This window comes from Eulemur rufifrons, chromosome 3 (genome assembly GCF_041146395.1).
Source record: "Eulemur rufifrons isolate Redbay chromosome 3, OSU_ERuf_1, whole genome shotgun sequence".
In the NCBI taxonomy this organism is placed as follows: Eukaryota; Metazoa; Chordata; class Mammalia; order Primates; family Lemuridae; genus Eulemur; species Eulemur rufifrons.
This window is the reverse complement of record NC_090985.1, coordinates 76,176,178-76,201,695: the sequence shown is the minus strand read 5'-3', so window position 1 is coordinate 76,201,695 and position 25,518 is coordinate 76,176,178. Positions and strand designations below refer to the sequence as shown.

Here is a 25,518-nt window from a genome sequence, read left to right as displayed (position 1 = left end):
AAATTCAATGCGAGCCCTATCAAAATCCCAAAGGCCTTTTCTTGGGGGTGGAAAAGCAGATTCTGAAACACATATGTAATTGAAACAGATCCTGAATAACAATTTTGAAAATGAAGGAAAAAGTAGAGGACTTGTAGATTTCAAAACTTACTATAAAACTAATCAAAACTGGGTGGTACTGTCATAAGAATAGACATATAGACAAATGTAATAGAATTGAGAATCCAGCAATAAACCCATACATCTATAATCTATGGTTGACTGATTTTTCTGTGTGTGTTTGTTTGCCTGTTTTACAAGAATGCCAAGAACATCTACTTGGGAAAGAATATTCTTATCCATAAATGGTGCTGAGAAAACTAAATATTCACATGTGAAAGAATGAAGTTAGACTCCTACCACAAACCACATACAAAAATTAAAATATATCAAGGGCTTAAATGTACAAGCAAACACTATAAAAATCTTAGAAGAGGGCCGGCCGGGCATGGTGGCTCATGCCTATAATCCTAGCACTCTGGGAGGCCGAGGTGGGCGGATTGTTTGAGCTCAGGAGTTCGAGACCAGCCTGAGCAAGAGTGAGACCCCGTTTCTACTAAAAACAGAAAGAAATTATATGGACAGCTAAAAATAATATACATAGAAAAAATTAGCCGGGCATGGTGGCAAGTGCCTGTAGTCCCAGCTACCTGGGAGGCTGAGGCAGTTGGATTGCTTGAGCCCAGGAGTTTGAGGTTGCTGTGAGCTAGGCTGACGCCACGGCACTCTAGCCCTGGCAACAGAGTGAGACTCTGTCTCAAAAATAAATAAATAAATAAAAAGTCTTAGAAGAAAACACAGGGATAAATCTTTATGATCTGAGATTTGGAAAAGGACAAGCAACTAAAGAAAAAAATAAATCAGACTTCATCAAAATTTAAAACTTTTGTGCAAAGAAAATGGTGAACTAATACCTCTTGTATTAACCTGGATGTAGGTGGAGCCCATTCTTCTAAATAAAGTATCACAAGAATGGAAAAACAGGCCGGGCGCGGTGGCTCACGCCTGTAATCCTAGCACTCTGGGAGGCCAAGGTGGGCGGATCGTTTGAGCTCAGGAGTTCGAGACCAGCCTGAGCAAGAGCGAGACCCCATCTCTACTAAAAAAAATAGAAAGAAATTATATGGACAGCTAAATATATATATAGAAAAAATTAGCCGGGCATGGTGGTGCATGCCTGTAGTCCCAACTACTCGGGAGGCTGAGACAGCAGGATCCCTTGAGCTCAGGAGTTTGAGGTTGCTGTGAGCTAGGCTGATGCCACGGCACTCACTCTAGCCTGGGCAACAGAGTGAGACTCTGTCTCAAAAAAAAAAAAAAAAAAAAAAAAAAAAAGAATGGAAAAACAAACACCATGTGTACTCACCATTAAATTGGAACTAATACATCAACACATATGTGCACATACGGAAATAACATTCATTGGAAATCAAGCAAGTGGGGGGGGGCGGTAAATTCATACCTAACGGGTACAATGCACACTATCTGGGGGATGGGCACACTTAAAACTTTGACTCAAACCGTACAAAAGCAATTTATGTAACCAAAACATTTGTACCCCTATAATATTCTGAAATTTTAAAAAAAACAAACTTTTGTGCATCGAAGAACACCATAAAGAAAGTAAAAAGATAAACTAGAGAATAGGAGAAAATGTTTGCAAATCATGTATCTGATAATTTTTTCCAAATTGTTACTCAGGATATATGATAAGGGTCTAGTATCCAGAATATATATATAACTCATACATCTCAACAGACAATCCAATGTTAAAAATGGGCAAATGACTCGACATTTCTCCGAAGAAGTTATACAAAGGGCCAATAAGCACATCAAAAGATGCTCAGTATGATTAGTCATGAGGGAAATACAAATCAAAACCACAATGAGATAGCATTTCACACCCACTAGGATGATTATCATTAAAAAGACAGCAAATAACAAATGTTGCCAAGGATGTGGAGCAATGGGTGATAGGAACGTAAAATGGCATCACTGCTATGGAAAACAGCTTGGCAATTCCCCAAAAAAGTTAAGCCATAACCATACGGCAAACGCAATTCCACTTCTAGATGTATATGCAAAAGAACTAAAACTAGGTATTCAAACAAGTATTTGTACATAAATATTCCTAGCTAACTATGCACAACAGTCAAAAGGTGGAAATCAACCAATGTCTATCAACAGATGAATGGATAACATGTGGTAGAAACACACACTGGAATATTATTCAGCCATAAGAAGGAATAAAGTACTGAGACATACTACAACACGGATAAACCTCAACAACATTTATGCTAGGTGAAAAGCCAGATACAAAATTGTATGATTTGTAACACACTGTATGATTCCATTTATATAAAAATCCAAAAACTTGTTAAATCCAGGGAGTCAGAAAGCAGATTAGCTGTAGCCAGGAGCTGAGGGAGGGGAGACTGAGGCTTAATGAGTACAGGGGTCTCCTTTAGAGGTAAAAAAAAAAAAGTGTGGAACTTGAAAGAGGTGACAGTTGCACAATACTGTGAATGTGTTAAGTGCCACTGAATTGTACATTTTAAAATGATTAATTTTATGTTACGTGAATTTCTTGGAAGAAAGGAAATTGGGAAAGGAGGAAGGAAGGAAGTTGGATGGATGGAAAGAAGGAAGGAAAAGAGGAAAGGAGGGAGGGAGGAAGGAGGTTTAGAAGTGCCTATCTCCACAACACAGCCAAGGGTAGAACAAAGTCATTGATGCAGCTGAAGAGTCAAGTGCATCAGACATCAGCGAGGTTCCCTAGAAGATATTCACTAGTACTCCTCTCATCCATTTCCTACTTCACACCCTACTTTTCAGATCCACTTTATATACATTTCTCATATAAAAACAAACTTCTCTGAGGCAGGAGGATCACTTAAGGCCAGGAGTTCAAGACTAGCATGGACAACACAGGAAGACCCCATCTCTAAAAAAAGAAAAGGAAAGAAAAAAGAAAAAAAAATTTTTTTTAATTAGCCAGGAGCAGTGGTACACACCTGTAGTCCCAGCTAGTCAGGAGGCTGAGGTGGGAAGCTCAGGAGTTCAAGGCTGCAGTGAGCTGTGATTGCATCACTGTACCCCAGCCTGGGCGACAGAGCGAGACCCGTCTATTAAAAAAAAAAAAAATTCTATCACCCTCCTTCTATCCCCTCTCCCCTACTGAAGATCTCTAGGACAAGCAAACACACGGTGCTTTTTCTCCCCAGGAACTGACTGTATCAGGCACCACGTGCTTTAGAAATACAAACGACAGTACTTTTAAAGTTCCAAAAGAAATCGTTCTTTACCTTTGCAAGTTCTCTTCTTAGCTCTTCTCGCTCCTCTTCCGATAGGGTCTCTGTAGTACCGATCGTGGCAGCAACATCTTCTCCTTCCTCCGGGACTGGGTCTGTTCTCAGCAGACCTTGTTGGGGATTAAAAAGAAAAGTCTGTAAGGCATGAAAGCTAGTAAAATTCTCCTTTAGGCTTCTCCACTGTCCCGGCCAGAATAAAGCCAGTTAGGTAAGAGCCACACATCACTTTTCTGGACCTTCAAATGACCTGGCTCTCCCAGTGAAGGACAAAAGAAAAATATGGGCAAACCACTAGAAACCACCAACTTAGATTCTGCCAAAATATGAATTTAGAAAATATAGCGTTCTTTCAGCTTCTGTTCAGTCTCAGTCACAATGTAGTTAGTTACTACAGAGCAGAAGAGGTAGAGGCCCAGCATGGGATCTTGCCAAGGCTTTCAAATGCTGCATGAGTAAATCGGTATAAATTCGATGAAAGAGTTTAGCCCCTTCACAACCTGGGGGAGGAGTCTGTACATGTCTTCAGCTTCCTGTGCTGATCAAACCCAACGTGAAGGAGCAACCCCTGAAAGAATGAGATGCCCTAAAGAAATCTTTATTCCATTTGTTTTCATGGGTTAGTGGAGGTAAGAAACACCTTCTTGTAGCTTTTTAGAAACATATATCTCATCTAGATACCTTTGAAAAAGACTCCTAATGTATATGTTCAGAGACATGACTGATCAACAGCCACACAGAGACTTTCCACATTGAGACCAATCCCGCAGCGCCTGGCCCCTGGCACGGAGACCCTGGAGAGCGGCCAGGGAGGCAGCTGCCTGAGGCACTCTCCCGTCTCCTCCTGCCCAAACCCCATCTGCAAGGCTACGATGAAGCCAGCAAAGCACCCAAACCTTGGGTGCAAAATTGAAGGGGCCACCAAAACATTCAATATAAATATTTTGATGCAATAGTTTTTTAAAAACCCAAGTTAATTCAAAAAATCCATGATGAACAAAATACCAAAATTTTAAATAGACCGGATCAGTTTGCTGATATTTCCCTTTGCCTCAGGCTCCAAAATGGCTCTGCACATACAGCGCCGTTGCTGATCCTGTCTTTATTTAAAAGCGTGATATTTTATTCATCATGGATTTTTCTGCATCCATTTTGACTTTTTAAAAATACCGTATTGACATATCATTTGATGACTGAGCTTTATTGCACCTCTTAAATTTCATGCCTGAGGCAAGTGCTTGCTGTCCTCGGTCACCTTACCCTGGCCCGGATTCTGCCCATCCATTTTCACGTCACAGGTTTGGGATTTCACAGGCTCCTCTGGCAACAGATTTCTTGCATAAGGGACCAGAGAAAGGTTTCCTCCTCTACCTGCTATTCACCTATTCCTGCCAGGGAGTATCTCAGCCATTGAGACTGTTCCCCACCACCTCCCAGGACCATTCTGAGAAGTGCCGGTTTAGCCAAAGCAGCAATGTGGCATCCTGCCCAAAGCAAGATGCCAGGCAGCAGATGCAGGGAAGAAAAACCAAGGAGAATAACCGCACTGTTGAACAAGCAGCCAGCGTCACGGCAAACATAAGACAGCTATAAGCATCAATGAGATAATGTGCATGTACATTGTGTACAAGTTATAAAGGCACGTGGTACAGGGTCTATTGTATACTAACTGCTTCATGGTAGTTAATAATTATAATAACAATAATCACCAGCATGACAGTACCAAAACAGTGTGTACCTGGAAAATGTTTACAGAATTGTTAAAGGCATAAAGTAATACAAATAAAACAATTCAAAATCTACAAACTGAACTGGCACACAATATGATTAAGCTCTTGAATGCACACACTGTATTTGACAGATATAATCAATAGGTAGAAAAGCTCAATGAATAATTGCTTCTGTGGTCTCCTCTAAAATATCTCCAAAAGGACTGCCCAAGTAAATTTCTATGATAGAAATCTGAAGAACAAAAACCATACGTACTCACTACTAAATTGAAACTTACAGATCAACACTCAGGTGCACATATGGTGGCAAAATTCAACAGAAATCAAGCAGCGGGGGAGGGGATGGCTAAATTCACACCTAACAGGTACAACGCACACTATATGGGCAAGGAACACATTTATAACTTTGACGCAAACTGTACAAAAGCAATTCATATAACCAAAACCTTTATACTCCCATAATATTCTGAAATTAAAAAAAAAAAGAAATCTGATCATGTCTCCCTTCAGCTTAAAATCCTTCAGTGGTTCCTTACTGTTTTCGCAACAAAGTTCAGCCCCTGAGGTTGGCACACAAGCCTGACTGGATCCATCTCCTGCTATCTGGCGTTGGCACCTCTTATTCTAACTCCTGCCAAATCAAACTGTGAGCAAGGTGCTGCACTGGGTACCATCAGAAACCATTTCCGAGGAGCCATGTGTGCTTGCAAATTTATCCTGCATATCATATTCTTTGACAAAAAGAGCATGAAATTGAGGATGGGAGGCAAGCATACAAGTAACAATCACATAAGGCAGTGTAGTAAGAACCACTACAGAGTTACCTATAAACATTCTTTATTTTATTTTTAATGTTTTGTTCAGTACTTCCAAGCCTTCCAACTAGAACAGGACCCAAATACAGAACAAACAAAATTCAAGTACTAAACCATGCCTTTAACAGCAAAGACTCTTTCATGCTTTTTAATAAACACTATTTTGTAAATCTGCTTAAGAGGAAAAATACAATATCTGAGTGCTAATGGTGCTTTAAGCATACTGCCCAATTCCAAAAAGAATCTAAGAGGTTTCTGATACTATTCAAGTATTCAGTTAGGCTCCCAAGGAAAATAAATGTCTCATAAGCACACTGGTTGAGTCTCAAGAAAAAAAAGAAAAGAAAAGAAATCTCTCAGAAAAGGAGACTATGGAGTCACCCACAGTTGGCTTCAGGAATGCCAAAATGCCTCTGAGATTTTATATTCAATGTCTTAAGAAAGATGGTGATTACATGTTCTGCTTTTTTTACATTAGCCTGTAGGTGGCAGCAAATTATCAACATTAAATTTTAAAGGTGGTGTTTTAAGATAATCAACTGGGGGGGAAAAAATCAGAAAATAAAGGACATGAATGAAGAATAGGAAACACGCCTTAGGAAAATTATTAGCCACAGCCACCACCACTGAGCGCATTCTATTCATATCCGAATCTGAGCTAAGTGGTCCAAATATATTAAGTCATTTACGTGTAACATTTCTATGAGGTTGGGTCACTATCACCATTTACAGGTGAGGAAACTGGATTTTATAGAAGTTAAGCAGTTTGCCCAAGGTGACACACCTGAATATTTGGTAGAGTTAGGATTTTGAACCCAGTCTGAATTGAAAGCAAATGCTTCAAATCATTGATCTGAAAACAAAGACAAAAGTAAGGGGCAGAAGGTCAGACTTGGAGGGTATCTAAAAGCAATAATAAAAATAAGACACTGTAAAGAAATAATCAAATCTGGCAGACTAGATCAACAGCAGTCCTCATCATTTCCAACTCTACAGTTTCTCCAAACCAGGGAATCCAAATCTTGCCTTATATATTTTTCTATATATTATGCTTCCTATATGTTCAATAGTATGGTATTTAATATGAAGGAGTCTGGCTGTTGGGAGAAAAGATATTAATTTCTCATTCACAACATGAAAGGTGGGAAATAGAAACATTTTAAAGTACAGAATATTTAAAACCATAAATAATCCAAAAAATTTTGTTTGTTCATTAGTTTTAGTGTTTCCTTTCAGAATCTGATGGAAAGTTGTTTTTAAAAGACAAAGAAGGGGGAGAAAATATGATTAATATTTATTAATGTCTAATATACCAGCTACTAGAAAGGGAGGCTTCTTAGATGTTACCCCGCAAAAACAAAAACACCTCACAACAACACCTGAGAGGGGTAGTGGTGCTTATTTCCATTAGGAAACTGAGGTCCTCTGAGGTTACATAACTTGCCCAGAGTCACAGAGGCAAGATTAAAACTCAAATCTTTCTGACTGTAGACTCCTGCCCCTTCACATATACTTTTTCTTAGAGAAATGACAATAAGCAGGGCAGGACAAGGAATCAGTGCTTCCTTTCTCCACAGGGACTTTTTACTTCCCTGAGGGTAGGAGAACTTGTGGCAATCCCTGATTGGAGTGTCACAGGTAACAGTGTCAAACCCAAGTAAGTAAAAATGGGTGACAATCTGTTCCATCAGGCTAACATTTTAGCCACTCCCTTAATTCTTCTTCACCTAGTTGTGCAAGTAGATTGTCAGCCTGTCTTAATTCTGTCTGTAATATCCAACCCACACACACACCTGCACAGTTTTACAGGAAGGAGTGACAAGTCTAGACTTGTCTTTTGGAAAGTCCTTCCAGCAGCAGGGTGGAGGGTGGCCTGGACTGGGAAGAACCTGGAGCCCAGTGACAGGGCGACTGCTGGATGCCCAGGTGAGAGCCCCAGCATCTTGGCAGTGAGGATGGAGAAGACAGAGATGTGCCCCATCAACCTGAAGATACACTGTTACATTTTACATCTGTGAGATGCACTGTAGGATTCATCAGCCAAGCAGTGGCTGTGACATAGTTCATCACCTACAAACATGCCTCCAAATTTGCAAAACAGGTGTCAGTGGTTTAGAAAATCCCAGATCCAGTAACAGACGTCTCTTTTAAGAAAGGCTGCATCACAGACATTTTACGTGAAGAAAATATATAAATAGAACGGACATGGGATCATTCCTAGCTGAAAAGCAATTCAAGTAAGTTTGGCAATGCATGTGTTTTAGATAAACGTTAACTTTTTTATTTTAACAAATCTGGGCCGGGCGCGGTGGCTCACGCCTGTAATCCTAGCACTCTGGGAGGCCGAGGTTGGGCGGATCGTTTGAGCTCAGGAGTTCGAGACCAGCCTGAGCAAGAGTGAGACCCCATCTCTACTAAAAATAGAAAGAAATTATATGGACAGCTAAAAATATATATAGAAAAACATTAGCCGGGCATGGTGGCGCATGCCTGTAGTCCCAGCTACTCGGGAGGCTGAGACAGGAGGATCGCTTAAGCCCAGGAGTTTGAGGTTGCTGTGAGCTAGGCTGACGCCACGGCACTCACTCTAGCCTGGGCAGCAGAGTGAGACTCTGTCTCAAAAAAAAAAAACAAATCTGTACAGGAGTGTTATCATCAGTGTACATGTCTGAATAAATCTAAAAAAATTCAATAAACATAAAATTAAAATTTGTAAGTGACAATAAAGCACTGTTGGGTTTTTCTTAGTTTAGTTTAACTGGCAACATTTTCCCCCTTCATGAAACACAAAATATTAATAGTACTTCCTATGATCTGTGGTGTCTTAAAGTTGATGAAATATGACACTTCATCCTTCAGAGAACTTGTGAGTAATTTGAGACACATGAAGTTCTTACACTTTTGGCCTCAGTGGAAACTTGTGTGAGGGAGTGTGACCTGAGGAAGGAATGGCAGGACCACCCACAGTGACGAAGAGAAGAGTTCAGTCTTGAACAGGTCTCTAGTTCTAGACTACAAAGTCCTGATGTCACTTCCTTATCTTTCCATCTCAGAACTCAGCGTCTAGAACAGAACGAATGTTAATAAATGTTGTATCTGAACTGATTCATCGGTTAAAGATTTAATCAAAGTAACTTTCTCTTTACTTTCTCATGCACAACCACCTTTTCGCCACCTACTTCCACAAATTTCAACCAGGGAAAGAAGCAAAAGCCACTTTTATAAAAACTCAGACCCTACAGTGAAGCCATGAATAAGAGTTTGGTGAGCACCTCTCTGTTCCTCTGATGGGTGCTGTCACCATGGACCTGTCCCCACTCCCATTCTGGAGCACCCACCTAAACCGTTCTTTTTTGACTCTCATCCCAATTAAGACCAAGTGCTTCAAGACTTCCTATGATTATCAATTAAAAGTTTTTTTAGGCATTTCATATCATTTAGATCTAAAAAGAATTTTGAAGCATTTGAATCAAATGCTTCATCATATGAGGAAACTGGGGACAGAGATTTTGAAAAGAGTAAAGGCAAGCATAAACTTTGACATTATAACAGATGAGGCTGTGGGTTGAACTGTGTCACCTTAAAAGATATGTTCAATTTCCTAACTTCCTAATCCCCTGTTACCTGTAAATGCAACTTTATTTGGAAACAGGGTCTTTGCAGACGCAACCAAGTTAAGATGAGGTCATACTGGATGAGGGTGGGCTCTAATCCAATGGCTGGTGTCCTTATATTTAATAAGAAGGAAATTTGAACACAGAGACCCAGCGAGAAGACATGTGGAGATACACAGAGACACAGGGAGAACACCTGTGATGAGGGAGAGGCAGAGTGATGTAGCTACAAGCCAAGGAACGCCAAGGATTGCAAGCAACCAGCAGAAGCGAGGGAGAGGCAGGGAAGGACTTGCCTGCAGGTTTCAGGAGGAGCATGGCACTGCCAACACCTTAATTTCAACTTCCAGCCTGAAGAGATAAGATATTTCTGTTGTTTTAAGCCACCCAGTTTTGCTATGCAGCCCAAGGAAACCGATACAGATTGAAAGGTGTATAAACAGGATTCAGCCAATTACTACCTGGGAAACCTTTAAACAAATGTTTACCTTCAATGGGTCCCAGGCCCCTTCCCTATAAAAAGTGGGCACAGATGAGGATTTGTTATTTCCCCACTTTGCTATGCCCTACAACTCATCCTGGCTATTTCCTCTCTCTTTCCTTCTCTTCCATGAGGCTTGGCTCTCAGGCCACACTTCCCACCACTCCTCAACCCCTGGCAGCCCTGGACCTGCCCGGCAATGCCACACACACATCCTTTGGACTAAGGGCACTTCTCAGTCATACCTCATTTGGCATCGCCAAGGCACACGACACCAAACTTCTGTCCGACCTCTACATGCCTCTCATCCCTCCTGGTTTTTCTTTTCCTACCTCTCTGAGAGGTCGTTTCATCCCACTCTCTGGATCTACTTCACTCCCCACCTCCAATCCCACCACCCCTGCCGAATTCAGGCTCTCACTATTTCTTGCTTACTTGCGTGCTTGCCCCTAAGCTCCCAGATCTCTGTCCTCTCCAATCCATTCACCATCCTGCCACCAGAGTGAGCTTTCTAGGGTTTGTATCTGACACAGCAGTCCCTGCCTTGAATCCTTCCATGGCTTCCCACCTCCTCATGAAGCTCCCTGCTCTTGACAACTTGGATTTCCACCCCCCACCTCCTGCTGCTGCCCTCACTGCGGCCCCCCACCCCTGCATCTTCCAACCTACGGTCCCCTCCAAGGAGACATGGTTTTTTCTAAAGGAATGTATTAGCTCAAAAAAAATTTTTTTTAATATAGCTCCCATACATTTTTTGTCTCAATTTATTATGATAAAATATATAACAAAACATGTCATTTTAACCATTTTTAAGTGTCTAATTCAGTGGCATTAATTACCTTCACAATCTCATGCAACCATCTCCACTGTATCTCTTTCTAAAACATACTCTCTTCTTTGTGTCTTTGTATATTTTATTTTCTCTGACTGAAACTGCCTCTCTCTTTTTCCAAGTCTCATTCACTTCAACAAGTCAGTTTTAGGCAACTGCTGCTCTGGAGGATTCCCCTGGATCACACGACCCAGGCTGAGAAATGAGCCTGGGCTCTGGGTGTAACCACCTCTGTGTAGAGTCTACTGCACTAGAACACGGGCCTGCAGTTGGCAATACCTGGCCTTCGTGCTCCGACCCTGTGTCTTCAGCCCCAGCACAGCCTCTGACGCACAGCGTCTAACACACACACACACACACACACACACACACGCCCATCAACACTCTGAGTCAGTGAATTATAGAAAAGGTACACTGTTGAGTTAGAGGGAAAGAACCCAATCTCCCTTCGTTATCTATCTTTTATAGTGAGCTTTTTAAAATTTTATATATTGCATTTTCACTTCACGGCTTTTACATACAAAGAGCTTTTTTTTTTTTTTAACTTTAGAAAATTCACATTTCATGTCTGTCTTAAGAAATACAACTTCTATCTCATACATAATTTATCCAAAGATTGTTACTATTTGGAACAGGTCACCTTTCCTCATGTCATACTTTCCTGAGAAAGTGTGTGCACAGTCAAACGTACCATACTTATATACATAGGGCACAAATGATATCACAGAAGAAAGAATATAACATCAGCTGTCCCCCCCAAAATTCAACTACGAGGGAAAAAGATGCCAGAAAAGGAGTCTAAGATATCTGCTATTTAGCCTGAATGTTAACACTATTTACCCAGGAAAGCATTTGTTAATGTATAATTGAGCCCTAGAAGCTTCTCTGGAAAAGAAAACTGCATACACCTCTCTTACACAGTCTTCAAAGAGGCAAAAATGACTTTAAGACCACAGTAGCAATAAGAAACTTCAGTCACTGGACTGTTTTGTTTACGTACCGACAGGGGAAATATGCATCCCCCTTTTTTAAACCTAGAGACATAAAAAGAGATTGAGACATAAAAAGAGATTTAAACATGAGTTCAAAGTATCTTTAGCGGCAATATCTAAGAAGATCACAAGATATTTTTCCCCCTTATAAGCCTGTGCGTGGGGCCCCCTCTCTCTCTGTGCCTCGTTTCTGGAAGTGATAAAATCCCAGAAGAACTGGAAGGAATATTTGGAGATCCCCACACCAGGGTGGGTCCCTTCAGGAGATCCCAAATAGGACCCAGTTAGGACAGGGCTTCTCGGCTGTGACACCACAGATATTTTGAATCGGATAATTCTCTGTGGTGGGGGCTGTCCTGGGTGCTGTCCTAGGCATCCTCCCGTGTAACATCCCAGGCTCCTGCCCACTAGATGTCAGTGGCAGCCCTATACCCAGTTATGGAAGCAGACCGGGGGGGGGGGGGGGGGGGGGATGCGGGTTATCCTAAGGCCAAAAGGGGAAGGAGGGCTTGGGAGCCACAGCAGGCAGAAAGTACTCCTGGGACTCAGCTTGCAAAGAGGGCCCCAAACAGCGGTCAATGTCCCACCCAAGACAAAAGGTTACCTCCCAAAACTTCACTTCACAAAAAGACTGGAAAAAAAAAAAAAAAAAAAAAAAAAAAGACTGGAGAAGGAAGAAAAGATGGTCTAGATAGAACACATTAGCATTCCTATGCTTTACTTGCTCCTTCCAGTAGCCCTAAACTGACCCTTAAATCTTTTTCACCTTAAAAAAAAAAAAAAAAAAATCTTCGGTCAATTACTTCAGAGCCATCTCCTCTCCCCACCGTTCCACCCCCCAAAAATCAGGAATAAAACTAGTAACCGGGACACTCCACAAAAGAGAGACAAAGGTCAGCCATGGAGAAGTTTGGGGATCCCCGAAGAGGAAGTCTCTTCCTCTGTAGGAATAAGGAGAAGTCTCTTCAATTCTGCTCTGATTTTTATTTTGCGCAGCATAGATATGTTTGCTATTTAAGACTGTTGTAATAATGAAAAACTTCTGAGCAGTCACCACTTCCCTAAAAAGACGTGGGAATGACACAGTAGAAATCAAAAAGAGCAAAACAGAATGAAAAGAAGAACTAAGAAGAGCTAAGGAATTTCAGTTTGATTTTCCAGTCTTTTTAGAGTTTCAGATATGACAGCATCAAACTAAAATGTCAGATTTCTTTCCTTGCTCATACTTCCTGAAGTCACTAGAAATAACCAAAGGTGCCGTGAGCCGGGGCTGCATCTTCCTGTGCATTAGAAAATTCTTAGGAGGAGGAGAGAGTCTATGTAAATAACATTTGGGAAATTATCCTTATAGGTGTTCACAGAATGGAAGAGAAAATCCAACAAAAGACACCAGCTGTGAGACTTCCCTGGTGCTGACTAGCAACTACAAAATGGAATGGAATGTGCGGGTCTCCGTGGCACATGAGGAAACACCAAACCACCCCCACAGTAAAACCCTTGACACCAAGGGAGAAGTTAGGCCTTGAATGATTAACCTGTTCTACAACATCCATTAGCAGGGAGCTTAAGGCATTGTGGTCTAACAAACACACAAACACACACACACATATTAGCTTGAAAATTAAGAGACAAGTGCTAGTCCAAGTTTAGACTAACTAAACTTTGTGATCTGGAGACACCACACATTTTTCCCAACCTCAGTGTTCACATCTGTAAAATGGATGGGAGTGTGAATGAATGAACTAGTCCTTACCAGTTTCACTCACTCATTCATTCAACAAACACTTGTTGAGCCATAAATGTCAAGCACTATTTTGGGTGCTTGGGGAAACAGCAGTGAGTGAACAAAAAAGATAAACTAACATTCCTTAATGGAACTTATAGTCCAGATTCTGAAACTTACTATAAATCAGAGTTTTCAAACTATGGGTTGGGAAATCCATTCAGCAGTACCAGATGAGCATTTTAAAAAGAAGAAATGGAATAAAATGATATAAAATAGCTGAGTACATCACATATAGTAAGGATAAGCTCTAGTTCTTAACATTTTGCTTCAGTTACTGATGGATATTTGTGTTTATTAGCACTGTGGGTCAGGCGGTATCAGGCATTTCTGAATATGGGTTGGTTGTGCCCAGAGAGTTTAAAGGCTCCTGATAAACAGCCTTTTTTTTGCTACAGCCTCTGGCCGTCATTCTGTGATTGCTTCTTAGGAACATCCCGCCTGTAGACTAAATCTCATTACTTTCTCATTTGCCCCATGATGGCATTTTGGATAAATACCAAGGCATATATTCCTTTCAGATCGGCATTCCCAACCTTTCTGATACCATGCCTTTTCACATCAGTCCCTCTTGTCTGCATTACTTCCCTGCTGATCAAGAAAATACACGGCAGTCAAAAGCCACATGAACTATTAATGGATTCAAAATGTATTGGTCCCAAGAGCTCCTACATAGAAATAAGAGTACAAACACATGGAAGACATATTATTCATTCCACCTACGCACCATGAGTCCCAGGCACAGAGACTGGTAATCGCTCTTGTGGGTTCCCCCTCTTATTTTGCTATTTTATAATCACCCCATTCTTACCTGATGACTGTTTACGGTGGTTCTGTTTATTGTTTGACTGCTCCCTTTCTTTCAACTAATGCAAACTACTAAATCTATGCACTTACGGGTACATGAGTTTGTTTTAAATTGCTGTTATTCATTTGCTTTTTTATAATTTTTTTAAAATTCTGTAACTCTAAGGACCTTCAGACAGCTACTAAGAATTGAGAACATAATTATTTGAAATTTGCCTAGAGGCATACCCAGCCCTACAATCGGGCCTTGGTTTTGACAGAAACATCCAAAGGCACCCATGATGGTAACTGGGAACGTGAAAGGCAGTGAAAGAAATAGAGAGACAAGAAGAGTAGACGAGAACTAAAAGAAACGAGCAACATCAGTCTTCCTGGGAATCTCGAACCCCTGCACACTGACTGCCGAGGTCTACCTGAAGTGCTGAAACTGCAGCCCCGGCTTCTCGAAGGTTTTCGTGGCCCCTTGTCACTTAGGCTTTACTGTGTTACCGAGTTCTAACGTCCCCACTGTGTGCTGCCCTTATACATAAGTTAGAAAGCGGCTGGGCAAGGCGGGGAGCCCTGGACCTTATTACAGAGGTCCAAGGTGGACCATACAGACATGGTAAAGTCAGCACAGGAGAAAGCTTCCTGGCAATCCGGCTCCCCACAACAGACATCTAGCAGCTGCCTACCTGCCCCCAACTTGACGAGACCAGTCCTGGGCCCTCTCCGTCATCATCAACATTTTCTCCTTCCTGGAAATCCCAGCTGCACCCCTAAACGTGGTTACCAGTTGCAACCAAGAGTTAGAGGAATGTTCCTTTTAGCACACTCTCTGTTGTCAGCAAACCTACAAACCTAAAATACCTACACAGCTAGGTTTCATGCAGTAGCCTTTGCCACTATTTTTCTAAATGATCCATTTTTTAAGCTTAAGAACAAAATGTGACCTATTCTTCATTAATAAGGAAAACATTAACTTCTGGGAAAACCTGGTTGCTTCTCTGGCAAATTATAGAGGAAGTTACATTTAGCCCTCTCCCAGTGTTGGCTGTAAAATGACAGAACCCGCCTGGATGTTGGCTAAGGCTGCCTCCAGCTTTGTGCTGCCCGGGGCTGATAAATGAAGATCTCCCCTGACAGTGCTCCTGGCCTTCAGAACAATCCCATACTGGCACATACAAAGGAACAACTGCTTCCACAGGTGCAGCAATTGTGAGTTTTTCTAAAAAAAAAAAAAAAAAAAAAAAATCTCTTGCCTAGGAATTTCTGTAAGTTACTCTCAGTATGCCATAACAAAACCCAGGGCATCCATTAGCAGGACTTTGGATTTAGTCGGTGCTTCAGATACTTTAGTCAGGAAAGTCTTCATAAATTACAGGCTGAAACCAGGGCCTTCGGATTCCTCCTTTGTTGTTATTTACCAGTTCAACAAACTCAAAGTGAGCTGGTAATATCAAGGGGAGAACTCTAATGATCATATAAATAGTGCTAACTTTAAAATCTAACTTCCCAGTATACATGTATTCTAAATATTTAATGAGCCATCTATCTCTCTGCTTTGAATCTAGAACAGCTTTGTTAGCTAGTTAACAACCCAGCAACACCCTGGTACATCTTTAACAATTTTAAAGCCAGGCAAACCCCAAGCTATGTCTAGATTTTATCACAGGCAAGCTTCACTTTACAAAATTAGTAGTTACCAAATTTTGGCAGAGCAGGCGATCCGGGTGGAGATGAATTTCCACTAGGAGACAAGTAGAGATAGCTTTTGTTCACTCCTGTATCGAAATCAAACGGGGACTGGTAGTCCTCATATAAGTCCATCTCTCCACAATCCATTCCAGACAAACGCAGAACGCATGGCTTTCTAACCACCTGCCCTGATTCCTCAGCTGAGCGCCGCTTTGGCCATATTCCCTTTGCAGGATGCAACCTCGCCGAAGAAATCAACCCAGGGGCTAGAGGCCCTGGCTTCCGGGCCCAGGTACGGCATTTCCTTGGGAGAGCCCGCCTGACAAACAGACCTATTTAATAAATGACTTATCCTGAGCAACCTTAGGAGGGGCTCTGTTCGCCACCTGTTGTTAATTTCAGTCAACAATGAACAACCTGGGCAGGGGAGCGGCGCTTTCCTCAGTAAACAAAGGAGAGCCGCGTTCTGCAAACGATGTACAAACAGTCCAAGCCCACGTCAGGCGCTGGCAAAATTGCAACAAGAAACCACAATTTATTTTTTAAAAAAAACAGTCAGCTGACCACAACTACACCAGGGCAGACTTAATCTTCTAGGACAAGGAAGGATTACCCGCCAGTAATCTGCCGCCACTGCCATCTGGGGGATACGTTTTTTCCATCCTGGATTACCGCAGAATTCTGAAAGCCAAGCTTCCTGGTTTCGCAATCAGCTTTCTAAGCATAACTTGGGACGAAAATAAAGCTATATTTCCATTATTGCTTTATCTAAAGTGGAGTCTCACTGAGTGTCACAAAAGTTTCAGACTGACTATTACTTCTTTTTTCTCTTTTTTGGAAAAGATGGTGGTTCAGTTACATGCACTGAAAAGAGAAGAACCAGCTTTGAAGGTAACACTCCCAGGTGTTCCCGCACCTTCTTTGTTTAACTAAGGCCGTGGCAATAAACCTGTGTGCTGCCCTGCAGAGTGGCTGGGCCACAGTTGGCTCGTAACAAAACTTCCAAGTCACCAAATTCATTTCCTTTACCATCAGTCTCTTAGCAGAACCTTTCTATGCTGACTCTGGCCTTAGCTCAAGCCACAGCATTTACATCTCCTGCTGCTTCTAATATTAAGGAGGTAAAAATAAAAGCCACCCACCCTCAGGTGGGCAGTGGTCTGAAACTGCATGACAAAAAAGGGCAGTATTCTACCTTTTCAAATCTACCTCATAAAAAGAAAACTCAGAGATACTCTCCTGAAATTGGAAGCAAATACAAAACCTAATATACTTAAAGCATGAAAAAAAAAATCAGTGTGTGTCTAGTGCATAAAATATACATGAACCAAGATAGTCTATATTCACCTCAAGTTATGAGTTGTTTTCACATACAGAATACACACCTGGATGATTTTTAAAATTTTTTTGTTAATCTCATGTTGTACTCTATGGCAAGTCTTTTAAGTTTTTTAAAAATTTAACACCAACCAAAAAAATGATCTGTACGTTTCTCCTAAAAGGTATCAAAATTTGGGCAACTATAAATGTTCATTCCATGTTTAGAAATCAAATAAATAGTTTTTATTATTTGAAAGAATGAATTGTCTGGTTTCTTGAAATCATAGTCTCTCTGTTGTGACAGGAAAGATATCCGAGTCACGTCCCTGGACTGGAGTGTGGTTCAGGGGACTCTGGCCCTCTCCATACACTCTGCATTTGGTCACTAAATACTGGTAGAAAAAGCGTGTCTCTGCGACTTGACTTGTTCTTCCTCCTAGAGCCCCAGGTATTAGAAGGTAACTAATAATGACACAGGCACAGGGCAAGCCACGGCCACTTCCACAGTTCTCAACATCGCTGGAGCCCAGTCCCTGACCTTCTGTGTTGACATACAGGCCACCCCCTCCGCCTGCAGTGCCACCTTTTTCTGCTTGCCAGTCAAGCCTCAGGCAGAAATGTCCCCTCTTCCAGAAGCCCCGGTTTCTGCCCCCTCCTGCCCCGGCGGCAACACACAGAACGTGAATGCCAGCCATCTGGGCCTCCCCGCCTCTTCTCCAGGCAGGCTGCACGCTCTACTGCAGAGCCTGCCCCGAAGGTGTCCCTGTAATCAGCGTGGGATGGAAAAGACCAGTGATGGCTTATGGAGACATTACGGACCTTATTTATAAATGTGAGGATTTAGAATTTAAGTAATTATCTAAAATTTTTACTCTACCGGTTTTAAATGTAATCTTAATACTGTGCTGCAACACCCTGGCTCTCTGAACCGGTGCTTGTTCTCTGTATCTCTGGTCAGATCCCTGTCAAGACACTCTGGCCTGTGACGAATGTGAAAACAGACGACCGGAGGCAGGAAAGGCTGGAATGGGCTGATGAAATGGCAAAAATTCAGTTGACTCAAGAGTCACATACAAAGTTGAAAGGAAATAAAAAATGGAAATGTTATTGGGGCCAGACCATTCAAGACCTTGAGTGACAAAATTTTCTATGTAATGATGTGGGGGGAAAAAAAAAATCTGAAGGTTTTTGAGCTAGGCAGAAACAGTATAAAAATAAAGTTTTATCTTAAGATGACTCTGGAAATGGCGTGCTGAGGATGCCCTGTAGGCAGAGAGAAGCTAAAAGAGAGTGGCGGACTCAGAAACAGGCCACTGAAAAATCCTACCGAGGAGGGAAGCCTTTGTATTGGGCGCAGCTCTTTTTATTTCCTGCTGTGGGCTAGTTGGCCCAAGGAAGAACCTGGTAAGTTTTATTCCTGTCCTGCCGGACATTTCCACATGGCTGTTCCAAAAGTATTAATATTTCAAAATCAACATGCATGAGATCAAATTCACCGGTTTTCTTCATTGATGTTCTTACCTCTAAATTCGCTATCTTGAGTCCTCCAGGCCTGACCTCAAAGGAATAACATCCAAGCACTCCCCCTCTATCAGGAGGCACCATCGAGCTATCCACCAACCTGCACCGGTGCCTGCCACCCTTCCCTCTTCTCTGTTGTCACTGACCACACCCTACGTCAGACCCACCTGGAAGGCTCCAGGAGAGACCCAGCCCAAGGGACAGTGTGGCAGACGTCTCCTGTCTTGTCTGTTCAGCGCTCTTTCCCTTGAGGGAGTCTACTTCACTTGCTCCATGGAGTTCTGGGGGGAGAGAGGACCGTAGTTCCCACCTTTCCCTGGCCTTAGCGTGGGCCTGTGCTTCAGATCCAGCCCACGCAGACATACCCTCCCCTGCTCACAAGGACTGGCCTAGGGTGGTCGTATGACCCAAAGACTACCAGTCTGTAGCCTTCCCTGATGTTTACTCTATGACTAAGGGAAGAAAGTGACTCTCCCTATAACCTGAGCTGTTGGATGCTGGTTTGGAAGGGCCAGGGGGCTCCTTCCCTCCTTGTGCCAACAGGCAAGAGAACCAGGGCTGAGACTGGGAAAGGACAGAAGTAGAAACCGGGCAAGGATGGGGCAGTAGCACCAAGGCCCTGCACCCAGCCATCCTGGACTTCCCAGTTATTAAACAAACACATTTCTGTTCAGTTTCACTTATGGGTGGAGTGGGACTCTATCATTTCAATAGAAAGAGTCCCAAAGTACTACTTTCTAACCATATTTCCCACTATAACCCAACCATGTTTCAGCCAAACTTGATTTTCCTGTTTCTTGAACACATCCTAAACTTGGCTGGATGATTTTCTTGAACTAGAGTCTCCTTTTCCTATATTTTTACTTGTTAAATTCCTACCTACTTATCAAGTCCCACTTAAGAAGTTACAAATGAATGGCATATGTACATTTTAGATGCTATCTGAAATAGAAAAAATAAGCAACACATCCCTACTAAAAATGGGTTATTTAAATGCTAAAAAGAACATTCACGTAATAGAAAAATATGCAAACATTAACATAATGGTGTAAATATACATATTTTTAACATGAAAAGATGTTCTTGATACATTGAGTAAACAAAGCAGGTTGTATGTATGATGCATATTTGTGTAATCATCGAAGAGAGAGGAAAGCAACCAATGAAAAGAAAGAAAATGGGCAGAATGAGAAATCCATGTCCTACAACCGCAGAAAAGAGCTCAGGCACTGCAGTGTCAGCAGAGGGCGCCCAAGGGCAGCTCAGAGGGTGCAGCCAGCGACGTCCTTACTACAGGGAAGTAAGAGGACTAATGGAAACGGGAGTAGATACAAATGACTATAAAGAAATTCAGTTTCTGTCTGCCTATTAACACATCATTGCAATATGTTAAGGTAAATCCTCCCCAAATCTGAAGGACATTTATGGGATAGTGTGATTTAAAAGCTATTTAACATTCAAAATTTACTCTGAGGTCCCCTAAAGGGCATCTCAAAGGGAGATGATGTGGCTGCCAACAGGAGAGGCAGACACAGGTATTCAGGTAATGTGGATGCGTCAGGATGACACAGCTGCCAGCTTAAAGAGGCTCCAACTAGCCAAATAGAGAACAATCAGACTACTGGCATAATTAGGGACAGCAATGGATTATAAACCATTAGAAAAACAGGAATCCAGAAGTCCATGCAAACAGTAACTAGACAAATAAATAAAGGAGGAGAAAGAAGACTCTTAATTACAGCAGAATGCCATCCTGACCATCCTTATAAAGATCTTTTCAGGCAAGAACAATCAATGGTTGAGAAATCCAGGGGGAAATTTTGATGAACAGCACAATATTCACCTGGTCTTAAAGTGCCTCCCCATGGATTAACTAGTTGACAGAAGGGAAAACATAGCAACGGTGTGATGGAGAAAGGGACAACACCTTGACTGAGTGACCAAAATAGCCACCACCCAGTGAGAGGCATATGGGCGTGTGTCTGCAGATACGGTCCTCTGAATACCTGTGTAGTGTTCGGGCCAGGAATGCAGAACCTGAATCTAGTCACGAGGAAACACCAGACAACTCCAAAATGAGGAAAGTTCTATTTTTTGTGTATAATTTTTTACGATATTACTTTCTTGAGAGAGGAAAGGTTCTGTTTTTAAAAGGGGAAGGGAGCTACATTCATCAAAAACATCAATGCCGGCCGGGCGCGGTGGCTCACGCCTGTAATCCTAGCACTCTGGGAGGCCGAGGCGGGTGGATCGCTCGAGGTCAGGAGTTCGAGACCAGCCTGAGCAAGAGCGAGACCCCGTCTCTACTAAAAATAGAAAGACATTATATGGACAACTAAAAATCTATATAGAAAAAATTAGCCGGGCATGGTGGCGCATGCCTGTAGTCCCAGCTACTCGGGAGGCTGAGGCAGTAGGATCGCTTAAGCCGAGGAGTCTGAGGTTGCTGTGAGCTAGGCTGACGCCACGGCACTCACTCTAGCCTGGGCAACAAAGTGAGACTCTGTCTCAACAAAAAAAAAAAAAAAAAAAAAAAAAAACATCAATGCCATAAAAGACAAAGAAAGGCTGTGAAAATGATCCATGTTAAAGAACACTAAAAAGATACAACAATTTAAGACCATACCTGATCCTAGATTGGGTCCTTACTAAAGAGGGGGGACAAAATTCTAAAAGGGGCATTGCTGAGTCTGTTGAAAAAATTGGAATCTGACCATAGATTTAAGTTTTATATCAATTTCAAATTTACTGAAATTGACAACTATGCTGTAGTTATATAAGGGAATCTCCCTCTTCTTAGGAAATACAAACTGAAATTTTTAGGGCCAAGGGCCATGAGGTATGCAACTTACTGTCAAATAGTTCAGAAAATACACACACACAGAATGATAGAACAGATGGGGTAAAATGTTAACAGGGAGTGAATCTGAGTAGAGAATGCAGGTGTTCTTTATCCTATTCTTACTCTTGCAATCTTTCTGTAAATTTGAAAAGGCTTTTAAAAGATGATGGAGAAGAACTCCTCTGCAGCCCTGAAGGGCCGGGGCGGAGGGAGCAGGACTGAGATCGGTCTCGGCGTAGACACACAGGCACATCCCAGTTCCCGGCTGTCTGAGAGCGGAGAGGATGCTCTCCACCTTCCATGCGGCTGCGGCAGATTCACCCTCCACAGTGAAGTCTCCCCGTCACCTCCTTCAGTCCCAACTTCCCAGAGGAAGACCAGGGCGGACCCTGTTCCCCAGTCAGGATGAGAGGGTGGGAAGGCGGCCAGGGGGGTGAATACCACCTTCCTTGCCCCCTGGCTGTGCCACAGTAAACAAACCTCAACTCAAGAAAAGGGACTCAGTTTTAAATGTGAAATTCCATTTACAATCACATGGGTAGACGCTCCCTTATTTACATAATTTCTCAATCCTCAAAACCTCTGTGAGGCAAACACTGTTTATCCCCATTTTTCAGAGGGGAAATGAGGCATAGACAGTTTATGTAAACATCTCTTCAGACACAAAGCTAGCAAGTGAAGGAGCTGGAATTTGAAGCCAGGTAGGTGCCTGCAAGGCGAGTGACTACAGTACTTAGAATCAGGTGCTGAGCCACTCCCCACACAAACCCCTGAGGATCTCACTACAACCAGGTCTGCACAGCTGATGAGCTCCAGGCGATGGCAGGACGCTGGTCCCAGGACCACATGGACCCCACTCTGAGTAAGAAGGTGATAGAGGACTTTGAATGGCAGGCTAGAGAGTAAGAACTTGGTTTTCATCACAATAAAATAACATTCATTAGCATTTATTTAATCCTTACAACATGGGGTTGTAACGTTCTCTCCAATTCTCAGATGAACAAACATCAGGGACTGAGAAACGAAGGACAGTGCCCTGAAGTCGCACAGCGGCAGCTCTCGCCACACAGCACCTGAGCAGCGGGGGGCCAGCTCAGGTCGTTAGGAGGGGGAAGGGGGTGTCGGAGCTGTGCTTTGGGAGGATCATTCTCACCTCTGCGTGAGGCTGGGTTGCAGGGGGCAGATGGGAAATCAGCAAACGTATCCAGCAGCAGCACCTACGGTGTTAGGCACTGAACTGTGTCCCCCAAATTCATGTGCTGAGGCCCTAACCCCAAAGTGACTATATTTGGAGATAGGTCCTGGAAGGCGGTAACTAAGGTTAAGTGAGGTCATAAGGGTGAGGCCCTAATCTGATAGGGCTGGTGTCCTTACAAGAAGAAGAGACATCAGGGATGTGCCCAAGTACCCAGAGAAAAGGCCATGTCAGGGCTCAGTGAGAAGGTGAGGGTCTGCAGACCAGGACTGGGCCCTCACCAGGAGCCTACCTACCCTGCCAGCACCTTGGACTTTCAGCCTCAGAATGTGAGAAAACAAATTTGTGTTGTTTAAGTTACCCCGTCTGTGGTATGGTGATGGCAGCCCAGGCCGACTAATACAAAGGGCATGGGTCAGGGAGGACAGCAGGAACAGCAAGGCAAAGATGCCATGGAGGGAGAGCAACAGCTGCTGGAGACCAGCCAGATAACTGGGAGAGCAAACTGATTCCCCAGCAGGAGTCGTGAAAGACCATGATAGCATTAATTAAGATGGCAACAAAAGAGTGTGATTCAGGAAGAAAGAGGAGACTTTAGGTGGTAAGAGAGTGAGTTCCATTTTGGCAGGTTTGGCTTGCAGTGCTCAGGAGACTTCTATATGCAAATGGCTACCCCGATGATTAGAAATTAAACTCTGGAGCTCAGAAAAAAGTTAGGGGCAAAAATACAAATGTGAGAAATCCAGAGACTGTCAAGGAAAAGCCCAAAGAGAAGAGAGAGCCCATGAGGGAAGGGGAGAGGAAGGGAGTGAACACATGCAAGTAGGAAGCAGGCCAAAGGGCAGGAAATGCCCTTTACTACCAATAATAATTATGACTCATCCCTAAGGAACCCTATGTGCCAGACGTTCTTCTATGCACTTCACACCAACCCTATGAGGTAGGTGTTTGCACTACCCCATTTTACAGATGACAAAACTGAGGCACACAGTGGCTAAGTAACTTGCCCCAGGCACACACAGCTAGTAAGTGGTGGAGTTGGAGAACTGAGGCACACAGTGGTTAAGTAACTTGCCCCAGGCACAGAGCTAGTAGTGGTGAAGCTGGGATTCCAACCCTGGCATTCTGGCTCCAGTGCTCTCAAGAAGCACAACACTTGGAAGAAAACCTCAAGTATAGGCATAAAGGGAGGAGAGGAAGTGAACAAGAGCAAATGCGAGAGACTTAAAACGAAGCCACCGGACTTGGTGCCCTGCTGATCTGGCAGAGAAGCTTTAGTAAGAGTGATGACATGAGTCAGCTAAGGGGAAGTGGAGGCCAGTGGGAAAGAAAGGGTAGAAACAAGTAAAAGAAAGAAAAAAAAAAAAAAAAAGGTGTGTGTGGGTGTGTGTGTGTGTGTGTGTTGGAAGAGTGCAAGGAGGCAATGTAGGAGGGGGCACAGTGGGGACCAGCTGGGGATGAAGCAGGTGCACGAGAAGGCTCAGCGACCAGGTCCCTGCTCAGGATGGGCTTCCATCTCTACACTGAATAAAAGCGCCATTAAATCATTCCAGCTTTCTTTTAAAAATATATGTCAGCCTTCAGATTAGAAACTGTGTTATAAATTTAGGAAATACTCCCTATGGGAATGTCATTCCTTCCCTCTTTATTTTCCACCCCAAAGGGAAAGTCTATTGTGGCACAGTATTATAAGAAAACCTATCCTCTGTGGCTGCAGTCCCCAACCAACCCCCAGCTCGAGGACTAGTACAAGTCCCCATAGCCTGTTAAGAACTGGGCCGCACAGCAGGAGGTGAGAGGCCAGCAAACCAGCGAAGCTTCATCTGTATTTACAGCCGCTCCCCATCACTCTCATCACTGCATAAGCTCCGCCTCCTGCCCGATCAGCGGTAGCATTAGATTCTCATAGGAGCATGAACCCTACTGTAAGCTGCGCATGCCAGGGATCTAGGATGTGTGCTCCTTATGAGAATCTAATGCCTGATGATCTGACGTGGTGATGCCAGCACTGGGGAGCAGCTGCAAATACAGATTATCATTAGCAGAGAGGTTTGTACAATAAATGTAATGCGCTTGAATTATCCTCAAACCCCTCCCTCCCCACCCCTCCCATCACCAACCCCATCCCATTTCACCTCCCAACCCCCAGTGTGTGGAAAAATTGTCTTCCATGAAACTGGTCCCTGGTGCCAAAAAGGTTGGGGACCACTGCTCTGTGGAGCCCCCTCTCCAGAATAAAAATGCACAAACTAGCAGACACACACAAATTACTTTTAATAATTTAATTATTTTATAAATGCAAACATTCTTTAGGTGATAAACGAGTTCTTAAAAAGTACAAATCCATTGACTTAACCCATGACTTGCAAAGAGATTCTCACTTGGTAGGAACCCCCAATATCCTCAGCAGAATGTTCTTCTGCCCTCTCAAAATAATAGAAAGTGAGTTAATGTCAGTAGCCAGGCCACAGGCTTCTTTTTTCTTTAATAATTTTTTTTAAATATTAAAGAGCAAGAGTGACACATAATGAGACTTCATTCCCTCCCTCAACCTATCTCCAA

At 42.9% G+C, this 25,518-nt stretch overlaps 1 protein-coding gene across 4 annotated transcripts in view; it reads right to left on the bottom strand.

Moving 5' to 3' along the window:
* TPD52 (tumor protein D52) overlaps positions 1-16,246 on the bottom strand; it is a 40,140-nt gene extending 23,894 nt beyond the window's left edge. For all 4 annotated transcript variants that reach the window (XM_069465507.1, XM_069465511.1, XM_069465508.1 and 1 more), the window contains exons 1-2: positions 16,087-16,246; positions 3,345-3,460 (exon numbers count right to left, since the gene is read on the bottom strand). In XM_069465507.1, the coding sequence (XP_069321608.1) occupies positions 3,345-3,460; positions 16,087-16,225 (255 nt within the window). In that variant the 5' untranslated portion in view covers positions 16,226-16,246. The remainder of the gene's footprint in view (positions 1-3,344; positions 3,461-16,086) is intronic.
* Between the last annotated feature and the right edge of the window lie 9,272 nt (positions 16,247-25,518).